The following is a 23,428-nucleotide window of genomic DNA, read 5'->3' on the forward strand; positions in this document are numbered from 1 at the left end:
AATCGCATCCAAAATAAAAGTTGGTGTTTACATAATATATTTGTGTTCACTGTGTATAATTATTTTGTATATATATAAATACACACATGCATGTATACATTTAAGAAAAATGTGTTATTTATATATAAAATATTTATATATAATACAAATTATATATACAGCATATACATGCAAATATTTCCTAAATATATACATGCATGTGTGCGTATTTATATATATACAAAATAATTATACACCGTGAACACACATATATTATGTAAACACAAACTTTTATTTTGGATGTGATTAATCACGATTAATCTTTTCACAGCCCTAATTAAAATATTAGCCTTTTTGTATCACCCAATATATGGCGCGTTACTGCATTCTACCAAGTGTGTTATTGGCGAGAATTTTCACGTGAATAGATACATAGATCTGACCAGTGGCGGTTCAAGACCATTTCAACTGGGGGGGCCAAGCTGGGGCCAGTTGTAGGCTACTGTTAGAGGGGCCAGTTACATATAGACCTTATTGTTGTCATATCATTTTCTGCACTGCACTGCAGGCATTAACAGGTTATTTTATAAAATAAATAACAGGTTAAATTATAATCATTCAACAATGTATTTGCATTTCCATTATATTTTTGCATTTGCATTACATATTCAGTATTAGTCACAGTAACTGTAATTGACATGGTGTCCTTCTTTCTCTTCATTTTGGTGAGAACTATAGAGCAAAAGCAATGGGGACCAAGAAGCTTATTAATTAATTAAAAATATATCTCAATATTTTCAATGTTTGGTTGATAATTAGATGATATTTTACTGATTGTGTTTTTGTGCTGGTGACATGGCTGGTTTAGGCCTGTTGTTGACAGCAGACTCACAAGGATATTCATATTTTTTATATTCTATGCAGTGTTCAGTTAACAGCAGGGACCGAAATTATTATTTTTCATTCATTTTTAATTAATTTAATTTGCCATCTTAAATAGATTTCAAGGGGCATTTTCACCAATATATGGACATTCTTTCTAAACTTATTTAGAGTTATGAATCACCTTTTATGTCAAATACTCACATTCAAATTCTACAGTAATTATACTTATTTATACAATAATACTTAATTATACAATAATTATGCAGTACCACTGTTACAGTCAAATTAATTCATTCAATAAAAATCCATCTTTGCAGTGCCGTCTAGAGGTGACACAAAAGCGGCATTAATATATTTACACTCCATTTACAATTGGATAAATAAAGCTATGAGATTTTTTGTTTAAAATCAATATTTAAATATGAAATGATTTCTAATTTTAACGTTTTAATTAAAGGGTACTTTAAATATGAAACTAAAACCGCCAGTAGGCAGCGGCAAGTCGCTGTCTTAATAAGTGAGTTGAGGGATTCATTCATTCAACCGATTTGTTCAAACGGCTGATTCATTCGGGAAAGGAGCAAGTGATTCCTACAAAACGCGGATTTCAGTCAAGAAATCATCGCTGTCTGTTGCATTGAGACTCTGCTATGGTTTCATTTTGAAATTCTAGTCGGCGAAATAAAGGGAAAACAAACAATATTGACAATATTGTGTCTAAAAGGTAACTCCCAATGTTAACTTATTGTTAATTTTACTGTTGTATAACATCAATATCACAGTTGCAATTGTGCACGGGAAAATGGCACTCTTGCTGATTTGATATTCTAATATAAGAACATAATATGATATAAATATAAGACGTAAACTAATTTGGGGACATACCTATGAACCGCACACAGCAGTGAAAGGACGATAGACAAATGCGATGTCAGCTCACAGTGCCTTGTATACAGTTAAAGGGTTAGTTCAGCCAAAAATGAAAATTCTGTCAGTATTTACTCACCCTCATGTTGTTCCAACCCCGTAAGACCTTCGTTCATCATCGGAACACGAATTAAGATATTTTTGATGAAATCTGAGAGCTGGATCACTCCTCCATAGGCTTCTTGAGGGATTGAACTTGCAGGCCCCGAAAAGTTATTAAAGACATTGTTAAAATAGTACAAGTGACTACAGTGGCTCAATCTTAAGTTTATCAAGCGACGAGAATACTTTTTGTGCGCAAAAAAACAAAAATAACGACTTTATTTCAACTATTCATTTCCTTCTCTTTGGGCCTTGAGTCAGTTCACTAGTGTAATAGCGTAAGTGCTTCTGTTGTTGTACGTCACACGCATCACACACATGACCAGCATCGGCCAATAGGGAGCCTACGTGTGACGTAGCTCTACGCTATTACACTAAGTTAACTGACTAGAGGCCCATGGAGAAGGAAATGAATAGTTGAAATAAAGTCGTTATTTTTGTTTGTTTTTGCGCACAAAAAGTATTCTCGTCGCTTTTCGAGGCCGGAAAGTTTCAATCCTTTTGAAGCCTATGGAGGAGTGATCCAGCTCTCAGATTTCATCAAAAATATCTTAATTCGTGTTCCGAAGATGAACGAAGGTCTTACGGGGTTGAACAACATGAGGGTGAGTAAATACTGACAGAATTTTCATTTTTGGGTGAACTATCCCTTTAAAACATTGATTACAATATCATAATAGACAAATACATCGCACACCCGATACGCACATAAAGAATCGGTTGCCTCCCATCGTGCTGTGTCTCGGGACATTGCCGAAGCTTTCATTCCCATTCCAACGTCGCACAATGGCCTCCCCCGGTCCTATGTACCCAAAGATTTACCGTCAGCCAAGTATGTCTTCATCCGCCACGGTGGCCATCGTACTCCGCTGCGCTCCCCTAAGATGGACCCTTCCGTGTCCTGAGGGGAGGGTCTAAGAACTTTGCGGTGGATATGGGGGGCAGGCCTGAGCGGGTGGCTATAGACCGGCACAAGCCTGCTCATGTGGATATTGGCGAACCGCTGCAGTTGGCCCTGCCCCACGGCGAGGGGCTCCCCCCTGAGGCAGCCTCGAACCATGCGCCCGCCCCTTGCCCTTTGCCCCTCTCCTGTTAAGCGCAGCCGGTAAGGCCGCCCGGTCCACCCCCCTATACGTTGACTTTTCATTGGGACTGTTATGAGCTGGGCTGTTCTGTTTGGCACTAGTGAGTAGTGTCCTATGTTCTGTTGGGGGTACCTGTTCGGTCTGAACTTGTTTATGGGTGAATTCTGGGGGGGCCTGTGTGGTGACCCACAAATAAGACTGAACAAGAGATATACACCAAGGGACTATACCTTTAAGGGAGAGGGTATGTTAGTTTCGGGTTTAACGTTGTGTTGTTGTGTCGATCTCACTGCTGTACAGTTCTGATATATTTAAGTGGAGAGTAAAGCTGACTTGACGCATCTCCGTCTCTTGTCTCCTCATTTATTGCACTCCAGAGTTTTTTTTTTACTTTTAATTACATAAAACCTGTAGTTTCATAAACAGATTTATTTAAAAGTACACATTTCTCTGCAACATAAAAGTTGTAAACAAGCTATGTAAAATAAAAAAATGACTATTTCACTGACAAGGTGTGATTTTGTGAGCAAAGGTTGTCTACAGATCCAATACTTCAAATAAACAATGAGATACAGATAAAGCTAGAGTGATAAAAATTTTGAGTTGTTACTTTCTGAACTGTCATTTAGCTCACTTTCATTTCAATGTATACATTAAAGATTTTTTTATATATATGTCATTTATTTTTAAGATAATTGAGGTTTGTGAAAGAATGTTGTTATGACAAATTGTCATCCACAGACTTATAAATGTTCTAAAAGTGTTCTAATTCGATCCACTTTTCGATCTGAATTAAAATTCAAACCTTTCAAGAGGGCCGTACGCCCATATTTACCCAATGTTTACTATGTTTCCTGATTGTACAAGAGGCATTTGCTGTAACATTTTAAACCTACTGAAAAATAGGGTTGGTTGTTTTCTTGATTTTCAGATGGATTCAAATGTCATTAAATCTGCTTCAGTAAGTTACAAATGTGTACAAATATAATATATTTTGTAGTGTTTTTTTTCAACCAATGTTTTATTAGGCGACAGAATTGGTAGAATCTGAAACTATTAATTAAATGTGTTAAACAATTGTTTATATTCTTTTACTTTACACATATAATCTTTATTTTATTTTTTTGCAAGACGGGAAAAATTATATATTTTTGTTTATAAATTATTTTGAGTTCGTTATGTGAGTGACGTCATTTGTAAGGGACCGGGCGCGCGCGCTCAGTCAGACCAAAACAGCCCTTGACTGCAGAGAGTCAGACAGGTAGGTCTCTACATTAATAAGTGAAAATAGTCCAGAACGCGCTCCCTACCAAGTCTCAAGGGGGAAAGCACTGCGTAGGCTACTTTTCGTGAACGGACGATGAGCGTGACACCTTCGAACACGAATCTCGGTAAACGCCTGTGAAAGTGCGTCTTTCAGATCCACCGCTATAAACCAGTCTCCGGGTCGAATGTGCGCGAGGATCCGTTTTATCGTGATCATTTTGAACGCGTGTTTAGCAAGTCTTGCCACTCGGTACCACTTGAGAGTCTACTCTTTACTGCTATGGAGGTATTTTGTCATGTCTAATGTATTAATATATAGGGCAACCAAAGCACAATAGATAGATGGCTATCCACAGTATCCTGCGCCCCACGACGCTTTGCGCGAATTATGGGTGTAACTTCAAGCTGTAAACAATCAGTGAAAGACTAAGCTCCATATATGCGCAATAATATATTTTTAAACCGTGAACAATTTCATTACATTATTCTACTCACCCTTCAACCATTGAACATTAAAAGGACATTTAAAAGTGTAAAAGCATCAACAAGGTAACTTTCAACAGACCATTAATAATCTCAAAAGCATCTTTCCACAGCAAACTCGGTTGGTTAAATATCACTGTGGTAATCTGTATTATGCAACATACGTTGCCTTAAAGGGATAGTTCACCCAAAAATGAAAATTCTGTCAGTATTTACTCTCCCTCATGTTGTTCAACCCCGTAAGACCTTCGTTCATCTTCGGAACACGAATTAAGATATTTTTGATGAAATCTGAGAGCTGGATCACTCCTCCATAGGCTTCAAAAGGATTGAAACTTGCCGGCCTCGAAAAGTTATTACAGACATCGTTAAAATAGTCCAAGTGACTACAGTGGCTCAATCTTAAGTTTATCAAACGACGAGAATACATTTTCTGCGCAAAAAAACAAAAATAACGACTTTATTTCAACTATTCATGTCCTTCTCTGTGAGTCAGTGCACTAGTGTAAAAGCGATTAAAAATGAATCTTTAGATTAATCGATGCATCGGAAAAATAATCGCTAGATTAATCGTTTAAAAAATAATCGTTTATCCCAGCCCTATATATGTATGTTAGATGCCAATCATAAGAGCTGTGAAAAATAAGCAAATAATGTTTGCTTATGACAGCAGTTGTCATTCACATTTTGACTATTAACAAGAGGATGACAAAACTAACCCTTGGTACATCAAAAATCTGATATTTGATAAACTTATGTATCTTGTTTTCTGTTATTAAATCAGGGTTCACTTGAAAATTCACAATTATCCTCCTTGAACTCATTCTAACAACTCAAATGTTTTAATATGTTTTCAGACCCGATGGAAGTGAAAGAACAAAGACAAGAACTAAAGTAAAAGGTGATGATGCTGTAGTTTGTTTCAGTCTGTTGACACAAATAAAATATGCTTAATGTGCCAATTTACTGAAAATCTCAGACATCACCATAATGAATGAGCTGAAAACAGGGAATAAACTCCAGGAGTAGCAGCTGAAATCTGTGTGACTGGTAAAGATGGAGTTTATTAAAGAGGAGATTGAAGACATGAGTGATCCAGAACCATCCAGAATAAAACATGAAGATACTGAGGAACAAACAGGTTGGTGTCCATTCTTGATTCCTCATTGTTGATGCTTTGGTAAATGTGAATTAAAAAGCAGTATATGGATGATAAATGATAGAGAAATGCATCTAAATGATCATAACCTTGTATATAGCAGTTGTCAAACATATTTTAACTATATTAACAAGTGAATGACAGAACAAAACGTGAAAATCTGGTACCTGATCTCTGTTGCTTGCTTTCTGCTATTAAGAGATGGAGAGAAATTCTGTCATAATTTTTTTCTCCCTCAAGTTGTTCCAAACCTGTATACATTTCTATGTTCTGTTGAACACAAAGGAAGATATTTAGATGAATGTTTATAACCAAGCAGATCTTGACTACCATAGTATATATATTTTTCCTACTATGGTAGTTGATGGGTGGCGAGATCTGCTGATTACAAACATTCTTCCAAATATCTTTGTATTCAGCAGAACAAAGAAATGTATACAGGTTTGGAACAACTTGAGGGTGAGTAAATGATGACAGACTTTTCATTTTCAGGTGAACTATCCCTTTAAATCAGGATTGACTTGAACTGATTCTAACTGAATTTCTTTTGTATTTTAGACCAGGTGAGAGTGAAAGAGCAAAGACAAGAACTGAATGAAGTGGAGGAGGAACATCATAACTTTCAAACTCAACGAACAGAAGCAAAAAAGATGCACACCTGCACTCAGTGTGGAAAGAGTTTGACATATTTAACTGATCTCAGTGTTCATCTGCTCTGTCACTCTGGAGAAAAGCCATTTAACTGTGATCAGTGTTGTAAAGATTTTATATCATCATCACTTCTAAAATCACACCTGAAAGTTCATTCAGATGAGAAGCCTTACGTGTGTTCTCTCTGTGGAAAGAGTTTTACTAGAGCTGAGCATCTGAAACAGCATCAGAGGATTCATACGGGAGAAAAACCTTACAAGTGCTCATATTGTGACAAGAGTTTCTCTCAGTCTGGAAACCTGAAATCACACAAGCGAGTTCATACTGGAGAAAGGCCATTTAACTGTGATCAGTGTGGTAAAGATTTTATTTCATCAGCACATCTAAAAGATCACATGAAAGTTCATTCAGATGAGAAGCCTTATGTGTGTTCTCTCTGTGGAAAGAGTTTTTCAAGGCTGGACAGTTTTAAACTGCACCAGAAAACACACAATGAAGTGAGAGATCATGTGTGCTGTGACTGTGGGAAGAGCTTTACTAGAGCTGACTGTCTGAAACGGCACCAAAGAATTCATACTGGAGAAAGACCTTACAAGTGCTCATATTGTGACGAGAGTTTCACTCGCTCTGGGTCTCTGAAAGTACATGAGCGTTTTCACTCTGGAGAAAGGCCATTTAACTGTGATCAGTGTGGTAAAGATTTTATATCATCATCAAATCTAAAAGATCACCTGCAACTTCATTTAGATGAGAAGCCTTATGTGTGTTCTCTCTGTGGAAAGAGTTATTCAAGGCTGGACAGTTTTAAACAGCACCAGAAAACACATAATGACGTCAGAGATCATGTGTGCTTTGACTGTGGGAAGAGATTTACTAGAGCTGACAATCTGAAACAGCACCAAAGAATTCATACTGGAGAAAAACCTTACAAGTGCTCATATTGTGAAGAGAATTTCACTCGTTCTGGATCTCTGAAATCACACGAGCGAGTTCATACTGGAGAAAAGCCGTACCACTGTACTCAGTGTGAGAAGAGTTTCACTCATTCAAGTAGTCTAGTGAATCATATTATAAAGCATTGTTCTGTGTCACAGTGAGCAAATGTTTGTGAGATTCACATTGTGTAAATGTGTAGTTATTTAACTAATAAATAGTGTTTCTGTGAAATACCACAAGATTTGTGTTTTATATGTTGGAGAACAAGAAAATTATTGAATTATTTGATTGAACGCTTGAAGAAATACCAAAATTAAAAGAATCTGGAAGCAAATGTAAGAAAAAAACAAAAATCAATAATTTTTAAATATATAAAGCAATGGACCACTTGCACTGAGCTTCGTGACGCACTTCTGTTTGGAAATAGTACATCTCACTTATTTCCGGTAATGTTTACTTTCAATGTACTGTGGTCAATGAGTTGAACAATAGAGTTGAACCTAAAATGAGTGTCCACAATAAGATAAAAAAATTTGGCAATGTTTATTGACAGAAGGGATATTCTGATGTTTACTGTGAGCAGAAGTTTCCAAACTCATCGTAAAATGAAATTTAAATCCAAACAGCCGATCTGAGGAAGCTATGGCTGTTAAAAATACGCCATTATTTTACCACAGGGTGTGTGTTCGTATAAACGAGTGACCACGACTCTGAAGTGTGTGAGAACACATGAATAACATCAGTACGACCCACAAACATTTATTTATTTGGATTAATCATTCTGTGTCTATTCAATATCAATCGTTTTACTACTTACATGTTTATGCCCAAAATGCGTAATTAATATTCAAAGTAATTGACTGTCATTCTCTACGCTGTGTTACTGTTTAAGTGTTTAAGATTAATTAAATAGCCTATAGCCTATTTAACATTGTTACAGGCTCCTCACAAGCATTCACTCATTCAATTATTTTTATAGACTGGAATAAAGCAACAATGCACAGGAATCCTTTTTATTACTCAAATTAATTTAAAAATGTTAACTCAACAGGTATAAATATCAGTAAGAGAACAACACAGTTCATGAGAAGATGAGCATATGACTGCTACAGGTTAGTGGATAAATATATATTTATTATTCAGAATGCACAGTTGGAAAGAAAATATATTTATAGAAACATTTCAGCAGCTCAAGACAATTAATACAGAGATCATTATTCATTGTTGTAATCAATTAACATCCATAAAATGTAGTGATAATCTGCATTCTCTTGTATGTAGTTGCGCTGAACGCTCTTACCGGAAACTCCCGATATATGTAATACCAGCCCGTTCTCATCCTTTGGCGTCATACATGTGACGCTTTGTACATTTCGTCGAAATCTTACGCACATGGCATCGTTCAGCATCAATATGAGACGCAGAACCCAAGGCGTCATACTGGTGACGCTCGTCTAAATCCAACGCACATGGCATCGTTTAGCGTGAATATGAAACGCAGATCCCACGGCGTATAACCGTAACCCTACCCCAGACCTAAATCTACCCATAACAGTGCGTGTTATATTGACGCTAAAGGATGCCATGTGCGTAAGATTTCGACGAAATGTCATATGGCGTCACCTATATGACGCCAAAGGATGAGAATGCGTTAGTAATACCGTTAGAAGAACACGGAAGTAGTTGTGCAAGTAGTCAATTTCTTCAATTTACATTTTTTAATTTAATATGGAGTTTTTTTTAACTTTTTGTTACATAAAACCTGTCGTTTCATAAACAGATTTATTTAAAAGTAGACATTTCTCTGCAACATAAAAGTAGTATATAAGCTCTGTAAAATAACAACAAATAAAATGACTATTTCACTGACAAAGTGTGTTTTTGTGAGCAAAGGTTATCTACAGATCCAAATGATTATTACCTCAACATCCAGGCCTGACTGTTCTTCTCATGGCCCAGGCATGAGCTTTTGTGCAACAGCCCTGATAAAAATCAAGACAGTGTTACGAAGAATACTTACAATTTAAATACACACAGTATAATTCAGCTGGGGAACACAAACAGTTTCAGAAATAAAGAATACAATTCAGAAATTGGTTGAACATGAAATGCCAACAATGCTTACATCCTCTGAACGTGAGGTACTATAACTATGCAGTTTGTCCAAGCAGCCTTGACAAGTCAGAGGAACGCGACTGCCGAAAGTACTTGCATTAATGTGGGCAAGTCAGGGAAACGTGACTGCCGAAAGTACTTGCATTAATGTGGGCAAGTCAGGGGAACGCGACTGCCGAAAGTACTTGCATTAATGTGGACAAATCAGGGAAACGTGACTGCCGAAAGTACTTGCATTAATGTGGGCAAGTCAGGGAAACGCGACTGCCGAAAGTACTTGCATTAATGTGGGCAAGTCAGGGGAACGTGACTGCCGAAAGTACTTGCATTAATGTGGGCAAGTCAGGGGAACGTGACTGCCGAAAGTACTTGCATTAATGTGGGCAAGTCAGGGGAACGCGACTGCCGAAAGTACTTGCATTAATGTGGGCAAGTCAGGGGAACGGGACTGCCGAAAGTACTTGCATTAATGTGGGCAAGTCAGAGGAACGCGACTGCCGAAAGTACTTGCATTAATGTGGGCAAGTCAGAGGAACGCGACTGCCGAAAGTACTTGCATTAATGTGTGCAAGTCAGAGGAACGCGACTGCCGAAAGTACTTGCATTAATGTGGGCAAGTCAGGGGAACGCGACTGCCGAAAGTACTTGCATTAATGTGGGCAAGTCAGGGGAACGCGACTGCCGAAAGTACTTGCATTAATGTGTGTAAGTCAGAGGAACGCGACTGCCGAAAGTACTTGCATTAATGTGGGCAAGTCAGAGGAACGCGACTGCCGAAAGTACTTGCATTAATGTGTGCAAGTCAGAGGAACGCGACTGCCGAAAGTACTTGCATTAATGTGGGCAAGTCAGGGGAACGCGACTGCCGAAAGTACTTGCATTAATGTGGGCAAGTCAGAGGAACGCGACTGCCGAAAGTACTTGCATTAATGTGTGCAAGTCAGAGGAACGCGACTGCCGAAAGTACTTGCATTAATGTGGGCAAGTCAGAGGAACGCGACTGCCGAAAGTACTTGCATTAATGTGGGCAAGTCAGGGGAACGCGACTGCCGAAAGTACTTGCATTAATGTGGGCAAGTCAGAGGAACGCGACTGCCGAAAGTACTTGCATTAATGTGTGCAAGTCAGAGGAACGCGACTGCCGAAAGTACTTGCATTAATGTGGGCAAGTCAGGGGAACGCGACTGCCGAAAGTACTTGCATTAATGTGGGCAAGTCAGAGGAACGCGACTGCCGAAAGTACTTGCATTAATGTGTGCAAGTCAGAGGAACGCGACTGCCGAAAGTACTTGCATTAATGTGGGCAAGTCAGAGGAACGCGACTGCCGAAAGTACTTGCATTAATGTGTGCAAGTCAGAGGAACGCGACTGCCGAAAGTACTTGCATTAATGTGGGCAAGTCAGGGGAACGCGACTGCCGAAAGTACTTGCATTAATGTGGGCAAGTCAGAGGAACGCGACTGCCGAAAGTACTTGCATTAATGTGGGCAAGTCAGAGGAACGCGACTGCCGAAAGTACTTGCATTAATGTGTGCAAGTCAGAGGAACGCGACTGCCGAAAGTACTTGCATTAATGTGGGCAAGTCAGAGGAACGCGACTGCCGAAAGTACTTGCATTAATGTGGGCAAGTCAGAGGAACGCGACTGCCGAAAGTACTTGCATTAATGTGGGCAAGTCAGAGGAACGCGACTGCCGAAAGTACTTGCATTAATGTGTGCAAGTCAGAGGAACGCGACTGCCGAAAGTACTTGCATTAATGTGTGCAAGTCAGAGGAACGCGACTGCCGAAAGTACTTGCATTAATGTGGGCAAGTCAGAGGAACGCGACTGCCGAAAGTACTTGCATTAATGTGTGCAAGTCAGAGGAACGCGACTGCCGAAAGTACTTGCATTAATGTGGGCAAGTCAGGGGAACGCGACTGCCGAAAGTACTTGCATTAATGTGGGCAAGTCAGAGGAACGCGACTGCCGAAAGTACTTGCATTAATGTGTGCAAGTCAGAGGAACGCGACTGCCGAAAGTACTTGCATTAATGTGGGCAAGTCAGGGGAACGCGACTGCCGAAAGTACTTGCATTAATGTGTGCAAGTCAGAGGAACGCGACTGCCGAAAGTACTTGCATTAATGTGGGCAAGTCAGAGGAACGCGACTGCCGAAAGTACTTGCATTAATGTGTGCAAGTCAGAGGAACGCGACTGCCGAAAGTACTTGCATTAATGTGGGCAAGTCAGGGGAACGCGACTGCCGAAATATATCATCCTGTTGTAACCTCAAGATGTCTCGGTAGGGCTTGTAGCCAAAGCCTTGTTCGCACTGTGTTCCCAAACAGCGAATCGAGGAACAGTATTCCTCTTTTGAGTGGCATCATCACCTATGAGAATAATCTTGGCAATGAGTTAACCTTTCATGTGTAATATTCCAATGAGCGTTGTAAAAAGGAATCTTATGCTTCTTTTCCACATTCAACAATATAGCTTGACAAACTTTCTTTGAAAGCATGCATTACTTACACATAGCAGAACATGTCCTTGTGTCCACAGCGGGAATATAAGTGCATCTTTCTCAGTGGAGTCGACCTGAAAAGAAAGCAAGTTATGCTGTCAATTCAAATCAGTTTAATTATTGCTGTAAACCCTCTACAATGCGAATAAATCACTCACATATGTGAGTAAATTTCACTCTGGTTGACTTATAATGTAAATGTTAAAATGGTAACAAAAAATTACCGTTTTACCATTTACCATTTACCATAATGTCTAACATTAGCCATTGGTTAATAAATTCTAAAATTTTATTCGCAAAGTGTGCGTGTTAGATGCGAAGTATAAAGCCCTATTCGCACGGGATTAGTATTATCTGGGGACCTCGTGTGAATTACAAATTACCCCCCACATCTGAATTTCGTGTGGCGCATTCGCACGGGATAAGCGAAGTCTGTGATTTTATTCGAATTTACAGACTTACCTCCCGGATATGATGTCAATGGGCTATTCCTTGGAAATGTCTCGTCGTTATAGGCTTTTTACACTCATTCAAAATAGTGTGAATATAGTGCTTTCAATTTTTCACAGATTTATGAATTTATTAAATACATATTTTAATCTGTCACAATAACATCTATGCTCGTCAGAAATATCAATGCATGGTGTTTATTCATCCTTTTGTGAGTAATTTCACGCAAGCCCTATGCGTTTCACTTGCATTGCACGTTACGACAGCGTCAGTCAGTCAATGACCTGAGTTATAATTCGAAGAGTTCACAGCGACGCCATCTTGGCCCTCCTTTATTAATTCAAGTGGAGGTGACGTATTTCCTGTTCTAGAGTGGAGCTCCACTAACCCACGGTCTGCAGCCAGACCCTTCTCGTTCTGAACGTGGCGACTGACGCACTGCGCATGCGCTTAATGTTTGTTTGGATTCCGACTTCACGTAATACACATGTAAAATAATTTGCGTGTTGAATTGCAAAGTTTAGGGTTCATATATAAACAGAGCTTTCAGAATCTAAAATCAGATTGGATTCAATTACAAAACAATAGAGCATTTAAACATCCAATAGGTGGCAGTAATACAATAAAAAGGTTTCTAGTTTGCCATGTAAATCCAAAAGAACAAATAGAGGATACGCAGAAGAGAGACACGAGCGCTGAAAGTTTAAAGACCAGTTTACTATTTTTTCATTTTAATCCGAGATGCTTTAACGACCGTGTAAGAGCCACATGTTAAAGATGACATGATTCAGCTTGAGATATGAGGTATTTAACTACTAATTAACACATTATGTGCTCAGGTTTAGTGTTAATATGTAATAAACCCGAAATCTTCCTTAGTTTCTAATGTATGAATTGATGTTAACATTGATTAACAATATCAATAATGGTGCATAATGTAGAGCTAAGGCTAGTGCTCTAATCTAGAGCTGAATTTAGTCTTTAATTTGATTAGACACACACACAAATATATATTTATGCATCATTTATATCATAAGAAAAAAGAGATCCTCACACCACATTTTAGGTAAAAAATCCATTCCCTCTGCAAAAGTCTCCGCTCCAAATTACCAACCAGCGACTGTGTTATACTTTAACAACGTAATTTAATTCTGAGATCGAATGGGACATCTCATTAAAATGACACGCAACTGGAGATTTTTGGTCTTTCCTTCTGAAAGCGCTCATATTTTCAATGATACGTGTCTTAATTTGTCTATTTTCCTTCCCTGTGTATTGTTTGTCACATGGATAAGATAATAGGTAGGCTAAATCACATTGGTAGAAGCGCATGTAACAAATAGTTTAATCTGATACGGTTCGTTTTGCTTCTGCGAAAGGAAGAACATCTTCTACGGATGTGTGTACATGCCGCGCACTTAAGACAGGGAAAGAAACCAAGTCTTTGTTTAAATACATCCATAAGGACTATTTAATTGAACATATGAGCGCTATCAGAAGGAAAAGATCTCCAGTTGCTTGCCGTTTTAATGAGATGTCCCATTTGATCTCGGAATAAATTCCGTTGTCATAGAACATATAAAACAGTCGCTGGGTGGTAATTTGGAGCAGAGACTTTTGCAGAGGGAATGTAAATGGATTTTTGACTTAAGATGTCCATATCCTTTGGGCATGAATAAGGAATATACTCTCAATTGTTTTCTATAAATTTTGTTTCATTATGCATTGCAATGTCTAATCATGTGACGTGTAGGGATGATGAGAATAATCTTGTGTGATATTCAATAATGGGAATGAGTTTATGTTCATATTATTAGATTTAAAAAAAAAAAATTGTTAACAAATTTTTTTTTGAATAGAGGATTGTTTTGATGTGTGTATATAATCATGTAAACTATTGATGTAAATATTTGTATATGGGATAAAATCTGATTCCGTTATGGTAATAGGTGTTTAAATGACCGCAGGTGTATGCTTGGTAACACAAGACACTGATCAAGGGTTGAACCCGAAAACGTTTTGCACTCTTGCACTTTTTTGTGGCCTCTGGACAATAAAATCCCATGGGCTTTTTGGCCTATATTCACGTGCGGATCTCTTTTTTCTTAATTTGGATTTCCTTTTGGATCAACGCACTGCAAGAAGATATCACTCATCAGTTTGGTACTACGCCTTTCCATCCTCTTATTATATATAAATATTCTATATATAAATAACACATTTTTCTTAAATATATACATGCATGTGTGTGTATTTATATATACAAAATAATTATACACAGTACACACACACGCATGTATTATGTAAACACAAACTTACTCATTTTTATGCAACAGTTCTTTTTCACATTACATTTATTTTTATTTTTAAATCATTGATGTCCGTGTTATCCATTGCAGAACTCAAACCGACTTTCTTGGTCTTCCATTTCTTAAAGGAACAGTTCACACAAAAATCATTTACATGTTCCAACACACAATACTTTTTTCTCCATCTTTGGAACACAAATGAAGATATTTTTAAAATTATCATCATTCTTTGTTGATCCATTTACAGTCTAGATAATCAACATTTTCAAGCCTCAAAAATATATAGTTATTGTAGAAAATGAACCATCACTGAACTTGCTTAAGCTGGACTATGACACTATTTTCTTCTACATCTGCTGTACAGCCGAAACAAACTTTGTTGCATTATTTTCCTGTTATCATTGTAAAGCTGCTTTGAAATAATCTGCATTGTATAAAGTGCTATATAAATAAAGGTGACTTGACTAGAAGAAATCCATACCAATACTTACACATATATGTTCATATCATAGTCAAGTCAAGTCACGTTTATTTATTAAGCACTTTTTACAATACTGATACTTTAAAAGCTGCTTTACAGTGATAACAGGAAATAAATGCAACAAAGGTTATGGATTTATAGTAATAAAGTTTAAAGTTGAGTGAACTTAAATTTGGTTTACTTGTTACATTTGTGTGCTTGAATAAGTTGGTATAATATTTAATACAATTACTTAGTTAATACAATACATAATTCTATAGTGTTGTGTTTTTGTTGGTGACAGATTATATAGGCAAGTTTATTCATAGCACATTTCATACACAATGGTAATTCAAAGTGCTTTACATAGAAAATGAATTATAATAATGATAAAATAATTACAACATATGCATGAGTAACACACCAACCTGCATCAAAGGACGGCTGTCCCAAACTCATGTCTGAGTGCGTCTGTAAATAGGGCTGTCGTGATAACCGCGTTTTCTTTTTTTATAAGGCCACCCTTCGTGGTTCGTACCATGTGTATTGAATGTTAAATAAGTTAATAATGATAACAAGACTGTTTATCATGGTGATTTGTACAAAGGATTCGTGGATTTGGACTTAAGCCTAAACAGACAGTGAATGTGATCGACTGAGCGCGTGCGATTACGTGCGTCTGTCTTTGAAGTCAAGTCATGTATATTCGTGAAAAGGTTGCCATTTCCAAGGAAAGCGAAATATTTGTCGTATCATCCTTTTAACGTGTGGTATTTATCATGAATGGCATCAGCGCTGGTCAGCATTACACAGCGGGAGGAAGCCGTGGCGGGAAAGCAGCGAGTCACGCATTGAATCAAAGCCATTGGTCTCTATGAAGTGAAGCATTGCTTCTGCTTTGCCCAAAAGTGAAGCATTGCTGGCCAGCTGAGCCTTGAAAAGTGGAGCTCAAAGTGGAGCTTTTTTCATTACATCTATCATTAACCGTATGTTCACACCGCCGCCGACTTGAGCTTCCAAAGCGGCCGGAAGTCATTCATTTTCAATGGAAGCTGGCTTCTCTCAGCTGCAAGGAGCGTCAAATCCCTCGGCGTCGCGTTTTGGGCGTTTTGAGCGTCAATCAGTTGAAAGAAGCTCAACTTTATGGTAATGAGCTATGACGCGGTTCAGCGGCAAGCAGTGGCAAAACGGCAGAAACCAATCAGAATAAAGACGTCCTTCACTCTGGCTGATTCCGGAGAAACATACGATGTGATCACCAAAGAATTCATACTGGAGAAAAACCTTATAAGTGCTCATATTGTAACAAGAGTTTCACTCAGTCTGGATCCCTGAAATTACACAAGCGAGTTCATACTGTAGAGAAGCCGTACGACTGTACTCAGTGTGAGAAGAGCTTCAGATATCTAACTAATCTCAACTATCATCTGCGCGTTCACTCTGGAGAAAAAACATTTAACTGTGATCAGTGTGGTAAAGATTTTACTTTATTACCAAAACTACCAAAATACTACCAAAATACTACCAAAAACTACCAAAATACAAGATCCAAGATGGCGCCGCGGATGGCTGCCTCGGTGTGGAGCTCTCCAGCTATTGTGTTGTTTTTGTTCGTTTGTTCTGCGTTTAGTCATTCTTTTCCTATCAGTTTCACCAAAGACGAACTACTGGACATTAGGAAACACACACCAGAGACCTTTTCTACAGTTTTTGATTATTCGGACGTTTTGCTGGACATTCTCGTCGGAGGTGCAGCGTTGTTGTTCAAACGCACGTTCAGACGCAAACGCGGGAAGCGAGCCGGCGCGCTGGTTAAACTCCGCGAGCGCGGCCTGCGCACTGCACTCCCCAGCATTCATCTCGCGAATCTCCGATCCCTTCCTAACAAAACGGATGAACTTCTTCTCCTCACCCACACTAACAAGGATTTTTTAAACTCTGCTGCTTTGTGCTTCACTGAAACCTGGCTGAGTGAAGCCATACCGGACAACGCAATACATCTGCCGGGCTTCCAGCTGTTCCGAGCGGATCGCATCGCGGAGCTAACGGGGAAAACGAGAGGTGGTGGATTGTGTTTCTACATTAACGAAAGTTGGTGTTCAGATGTAACAACACTGAAGAAGATGTGCTCTCCTAATTTAGAGGCACATTTCATAAACTGTAAACCCTTCTACTCGCCTCGGGAATTTTCCTCTTTCATTCTCGTGAATGTTTACATCCCTCCAGACGCGTGCGCGAGCGCGGCGCTACAACAGCTGGCTGAACAAATATCTGAAACGGAACAAAGGTACCCAGACTCTCTTTTAATCATTCTTGGGGATTTTAACAAAGCAAATCTTTCCCGTGAACTACCAAAATACAGACAGCACGTTACATGTCCCACCAGAGACAGTAATATACTGGACCACTGTTACACCACAATAAGAAATGCGTATCACTCCGTCCCACGGGCAGCTTTGGGGCTCTCTGATCACTGTTTGGTTCATCTCATACCGACCTACAGGCAGAAACTGAAATCAGCTAAACCTGGAATAAGGACTGTGAAAAGATGGACTAATGAAGCAGAGCAGAATCTACAGGCCTGCTTTGATTGCACTGATTGGACTGTTTTTGAAGCTGCTACCAATGATCTGGATGAGCTCACAGATACTGTAACATCATATATAAGTTTCTGTGAGGATACATGCATTCCTACCAGGACATTCTTATCATTCACTAATGATAAACCATGGTTTACTGGGAAACTCAAACACCTTCGTCATGCCAAAGAGGATGCTTACAGAAGTGGGGATAAAATCTTGTATAACCAGGCCAGGAACAGATTGACAAAGGAGATCAGAGTTGCTAAAAGGAACTACTCTGATAAACTGAAAAACCAGTTTTCATCCAACGACCCATCATCAGTCTGGAATGGCCTGAGGAACATTACCAACTACAAGTCACCATCCCCTCGATCTGTGGACAATCAACACCTGGCTGACGATTTAAATTCATTTTACTGCCGGTTTGAAAAGCCCTCATTCACACCACACTCCCGGTCTGATCTGCACTTCACACATTCAGCATCACCTCCTGTTCTCCAATTATCACTCCCCCCTCCTGCCATCCAACCTGAGCTTAAGGTCTGTGTGGAGGACGTGAGCCTAGTCTTCAAAAAACAGAAGACTAGGAAAGCCTCAGGCCCAGACGGCATCTCATCTGCTTGTTTAAAAGCCTGCGCTGACCAACTGGCCCCGGTCTTCACGCAGATCTTCAACAGATCATTGGAGCAGTGTGAAGTTCCCTGCTGCTTCAAACGCTCCACTATCATTCCTGTCCCCAAAAAACCCAAAATCACTGGACTTAATGACTACAGACCTGTCGCTCTCACGTCTGTGGTCATGAAGTCGTTTGAAAGACTGGTGCTGGCCCACCTGAAGGACATCACTGGACCCCTGCTGGATCCCTTTCAGTTTGCTTACAGAGCAAACAGGTCTGTGGATGATGCAGTCAACATGGGACTGCATTATATCCTGCAACATCTCGACAGACCAGGGACTTATGCAAGGATCCTCTTTGTGGACTTCAGTTCGGCCTTCAATACCATCATGCCTGGTCTTCTCACAGCCAAACTGACCCAGCTCTCCATACCATCCTCGATCTGTCAGTGGATCACCAGCTTCCTGACGGACCGGCAGCAGCGAGTGAGACTGGGGAAACACACATCCAAGACACTCACAATCAGCACTGGTGCTCCCCAAGGGTGCGTTCTCTCCCCACTGCTCTTCTCCCTGTACACTAATGACTGCACTTCTAAAGACCCCACTGTCAAGCTCCTGAAATTTGCAGACGACACCACTGTCATCGGTCTCATCCGAAACGGTGACGAGTCTGCTTACAGACTGGAGGTTGAACAGCTGGCTGCCTGGTGCAGTTATAACAACCTTGAGCTGAACACGCTCAAAACAGTGGAGATGATCGTGGACTTCAGGAGGAACAGCTCAGCACTCCTCCCACTCACCATCATGAACAGCACTGTGGAAGCAGTGGAGTCATTCAGGTTCCTGGGCACTATCATCTCTCAGGACCTGAAGTGGGACAATCACATTGACTCCACTGTGAAAAAGGCCCAGCAGAGACTGTACTTCCTTCGCCAGCTGAGGAAGTTCAACCTGCCACAGGATCTGCTGATTCAGTTCTACTCAGCCGTCATTGAGTCTGTCTTGTGCGCTTCCATCACTGTCTGGTTTGGTTCAGCTACCAAATCAGACATCAGGAGACTACAACGGACAGTCCGGACTGCGGAGAGGATTATTGGTGCCCCCCTGCCAAACCTCCAGGACCTGTACTCTTCCAGAGTGAGGAAGAGAGCAGGTAAAATCATCACAGACTCCACTCACCCTGGACACCTCCTGTTTGAACTGTTACCGTCAAGACGGAGACTCAGATCACTGGCCACAAGAACATCTCGGCACAGGAACAGTTTCTTCCCACAGGCCATTTCCCTCCTGAACAGTTAACACTCCTCCCAAGGCATATGCCTGTAAGTGCAATACTCCCACTGTTTAGTGCAATATCCCACAACTCAGGTGATACTTATATGTAGATTTATTTATTTATAATATTCAAAACACTGTAAATAGGTTCATAATCTGTAAATCTGAAAATTTCTATTCTGACTAAACCCAACTGTGATAGTTTTACTCTCATATATTTATATTTTTATTTTTTATTCTTATAATTTGTAGTATTATGTTTCATGTTGTATTTGTATATGTCCACTGGAAGCCTCAGTACCAAAACAAATTCCTTGTGTGTGCAAGCACACTTGGCAATAAAGCTCTTTCTGATTCTGATTCTGATTCTGATTATTATCAAATCTAAAAGATCACCAGAAAGTTCATTCAGATGAGAGGCCTTATGTGTGTTCTTTCTGTGGAAAGAGTTTTTCCAGGCTGGACAGTTTTAATAAGCACCAGAAAACACACAATGGAGTGAAAGATCATGTGTGCTTTAAATGTGGGAAGAGCTTTATTAGAACTGACAATCTGAAACGGCACCAAAGAACTCATACTGGAGAAAAACCTGGAGCTCAGAGTTAAGCCCACCCGCTCATATCTCATAAAATGAGTTATTTCATAAAAATATGTATTTTTTATATTTTTATAAAGTTAGTTATTATATAATGTTTTAATTAAACGTCTACACATTTCTCTGCAACATAAAAGTTGTCTAAGCGCTGTACAATAACAACATTGTTTTATGGTGTGTATTTTTTAACACCTCTTACCTTATTTTAATTATTCTCAGGTTAGGTAAAGTAAGTCAGATATGTCCTAAATCATAAGCATTTGAATTTTCATACTTACAATAATTAGATCACAGAAGACTTCTCCGTGGTCAGTTCAGCTCAAGCTTTTTGGAAATCCCCTCCTGGAAACTCCCTGGGACTTGTTAATATAAAGCCTTTCTCTCTTCGTCCTCCTTCTTTGAACTTTTCTTTGTTGTATTCTGTGTCTCGTCCGGAAAACATACAACAGTAATGCTAGCATTCTTTTCCTTTTTTTTTAGCAAAGTTCTTTCTAATACATGTTTTGATCCTCACTATGCTTTTTAATAAATGCTTAAAACATTAAGTGTGGTATGGTTTTCTTTATAAACCACTTTCTCAATAAAAGAGTTTACAAAAACAATTGCAGTGTTTTTCTTTATAAACCATTTTCTTAATAAATCGCTTTACAACAACAATTGCAGTGTTTTTCTTTATAAAACATTTTCTTAATACATAGCTTTACAACAACAATTATAGGAAATTATCATTTTAATAATAGGAAATTAAAGTAACAGAGATTGTTTAGGCTTCACAGCAGCTCTAGAATAAAGTTATTGTCCAGCTAAAGTTAGATTTGACAACGTTCATTAGTTACTAACTAAAGGGCCACTAACACGACACCATTCTAACAGAAAACCTTTAATGCGATTCGGACGCTCATTTGCACAAAACAGGGCCTGGTGGCTTGAGAACGCAAACCATGAAATAGGTTCCAAGGTACAAGACTTGAAAAATGTATAATATAGAATTTTTTTATCGCTTCCGCGTATTCACGTGAACTGTAATTATCCCGACAAAGTTTTATCAGTACAGAGGTAAAGGGAAGGATGTCTTCACAGTGGAGAGACTATTTGCTACTTCAGGACTGCGTTGTCGTCGTGGCCAGGCACAGGTCCTTCATTTGATCCGGATACGGCCTGGATCCGGTGGACTGCGGTAAACCTCGGGTTAAGCAGAGAGACTAATATTAGCATAGACGCCATCCTTCTTATAATGTAACGAGTACATCTGGATTTATGGGAAGGGTTCCCGGTACCGGCTGACCTAATCGATGGAGCCTAACATTGAACTATAGAAGTCTATAATGTGTTATGTGTATGCTAAGCCAAAGAGATGTGTTTTTAGCCTAGATTTAAACCGACAGACTGTGTCTGCTTCCCGGACAATGTTAGGAAGACTGTTCCAAAGTTTTGGTGCTAAATACGAAAAGGATCTACTGCCAGCAGTCGATTTTGATATTCTAGGTATTATCAACCGGCCAGAATTCGTCTGGGCTGTGAAGAAATATAGAGCTGAGTATCATCAGCATAACAGTGAAAACTAATGCCATGCTTCCTAATGATATCTCCCAAGGGTAGCATGTACAGAGTGAACAGCAACGGTCCTAGTACTGAGCCTTGTTGTATGCCATACTGAACTTTTGATCGATGAGACATCTCTTCATTTACTGCTACAAACTGATAACGGTCAGATAAGTATGCTTTAAACCATGCTAATGCAATTTCACTAATGCCAACATAATTTTCAAGTCTATCTAAAAGAATGTTGTGGTCGATAGTATCAAATGCAGCACTAAGATCGAGTAGCACTAATAGAGAGATACAACCACGATCGGATGATAAGAGCAAATCATTTGTGAATCTAATGAGAGCTGTCTCAGTGCTATGGTGCGGTCTAAATCCTGACTGGAAATCCTCGCAGATACCATTTCTTTCTAAAAATGAACATAGTTGTGAAGATACTGCCTTTTCTAGTATCGTTGACAGTAAAGGTAGATTCGAGATCGGCCAGTAATTGTCCAATTCTGTACGTTTTTTTCGTTTTAACAAGCGGTTTAATCATAGCCAGCTTAAAAGTTTTTGTTTTACGTATCCTAATGACAAATTGTGACAAACATGACAATTAATATAATTAAGAAGAGGATCTATGGCCTCTGGAAGCATCTCTTTCAGTAGCTTAGTCGGTATAGGGTCTAACATACATGTTGTCGATTTAGATGATTTAACGAGTTTAGAAAATTATTCCTCTCCTATAGCAATGAATTAGGGATGCTCATATTGACAGTGCATCTAGACGCGCAACCACACGTGCCTACAGACATATTTGGGGTGGTGATGGCGCAATGGATAAGACACATGCCATTGGTGTGAGAGACCCGGGTTCGAATCCACTGTGAGACACCAATGTGTCCCTGAGCAAAACACTTAACCCCTAGTTAAGTGCTCCAGAGGCGTGCGACCTCTGACATATATAGCAATTGTAAGTCGCTTTGGATAAAAGCGCCAGCTAAATGAATAAATGTCAGCTAAATTTCGCTGAGCAAAGAAAATGAAGCGAGTGAAAAGAAGTAGGCCTACTGTGTGGGACCATTTAGACAGAAAGGGCGACGAAATTACTTGCAAAATATGCTATGCGGTATTAAAATACAGCCAGGGTTGCCAACTCTCACACATCTGACGTGACACTCACGCTTTCAGCATCAATCTCACGCTCTCAGGCACACACAAGAAATGTCACGCCAAAATCCATTTTTCTCAATCGAATCCGTTAATATTCTGTTGATTACTAGATTACCACAGCGTATTAATGACAGGCAGGGGCGGATTGGAAATCGTGAGAGTCGGGACTTTTCCTGGTGGGCCGGTCTTTCGAGGCCGCGAGGGCTGGTCTGAAAATAGTTATACATTGCAAGTTCTTGGAAACACAGCATTCAGCGGCCTGGTGTGCGGCCGCTGCCCACTGGTCAAACTGTGCAGCCTCTCTGCTCAACCCGTAAATAAATGCATCGATCTGCAGATTTTGTTTGA

The 23,428-nt window shown here is 39.4% G+C and overlaps 4 protein-coding genes across 5 annotated transcripts in view; all 4 read left to right on the top strand.

Moving 5' to 3' along the window:
• The window catches only part of LOC143715461 (uncharacterized), a 272,811-nt gene extending 264,854 nt beyond the window's left edge, over nucleotides 1-7,957 (top strand). Inside the window, exon 3 of the transcript XR_013195761.1 lies at nucleotides 7,692-7,957. The gene's annotated coding sequence lies outside the window, so the exon portion shown is untranslated. The remainder of the gene's footprint in view (nucleotides 1-7,691) is intronic.
• LOC143715491 (uncharacterized) overlaps nucleotides 1-23,428 on the top strand; it is a 659,702-nt gene that overhangs the window by 331,507 nt on the left and 304,767 nt on the right. The gene's annotated exons all lie outside the window — the stretch shown is intronic.
• The window catches only part of LOC143715483 (uncharacterized), a 349,601-nt gene that overhangs the window by 296,776 nt on the left and 29,397 nt on the right, over nucleotides 1-23,428 (top strand). The gene's annotated exons all lie outside the window — the stretch shown is intronic.
• LOC143715400 (uncharacterized) lies at nucleotides 4,199-7,712 on the top strand. 2 transcript variants are annotated; one of them, XM_077207157.1, is made up of 4 exons: nucleotides 4,199-4,239; nucleotides 5,585-5,628; nucleotides 5,707-5,868; nucleotides 6,445-7,712. In XM_077207157.1, the coding sequence occupies exons 3-4, from the start codon at nucleotides 5,784-5,786 to the stop codon at nucleotides 7,632-7,634; spliced, it is 1,275 nt and encodes a 424-aa protein (XP_077063272.1). In that variant the 5' UTR covers nucleotides 4,199-4,239; nucleotides 5,585-5,628; nucleotides 5,707-5,783; the 3' UTR covers nucleotides 7,635-7,712. The 2 variants fall into 2 exon arrangements, with proteins under 2 accessions (XP_077063272.1, XP_077063273.1); XM_077207158.1 differs by having other exon boundaries at nucleotides 4,203-4,239; nucleotides 5,737-5,868.

Source organism: Siphateles boraxobius, unplaced genomic scaffold (assembly GCF_051911475.1).
Source record: "Siphateles boraxobius isolate OS27281-9 unplaced genomic scaffold, OSU_SipBor_1 6, whole genome shotgun sequence".
Classification (NCBI taxonomy): Eukaryota; Metazoa; Chordata; class Actinopteri; order Cypriniformes; family Leuciscidae; genus Siphateles; species Siphateles boraxobius.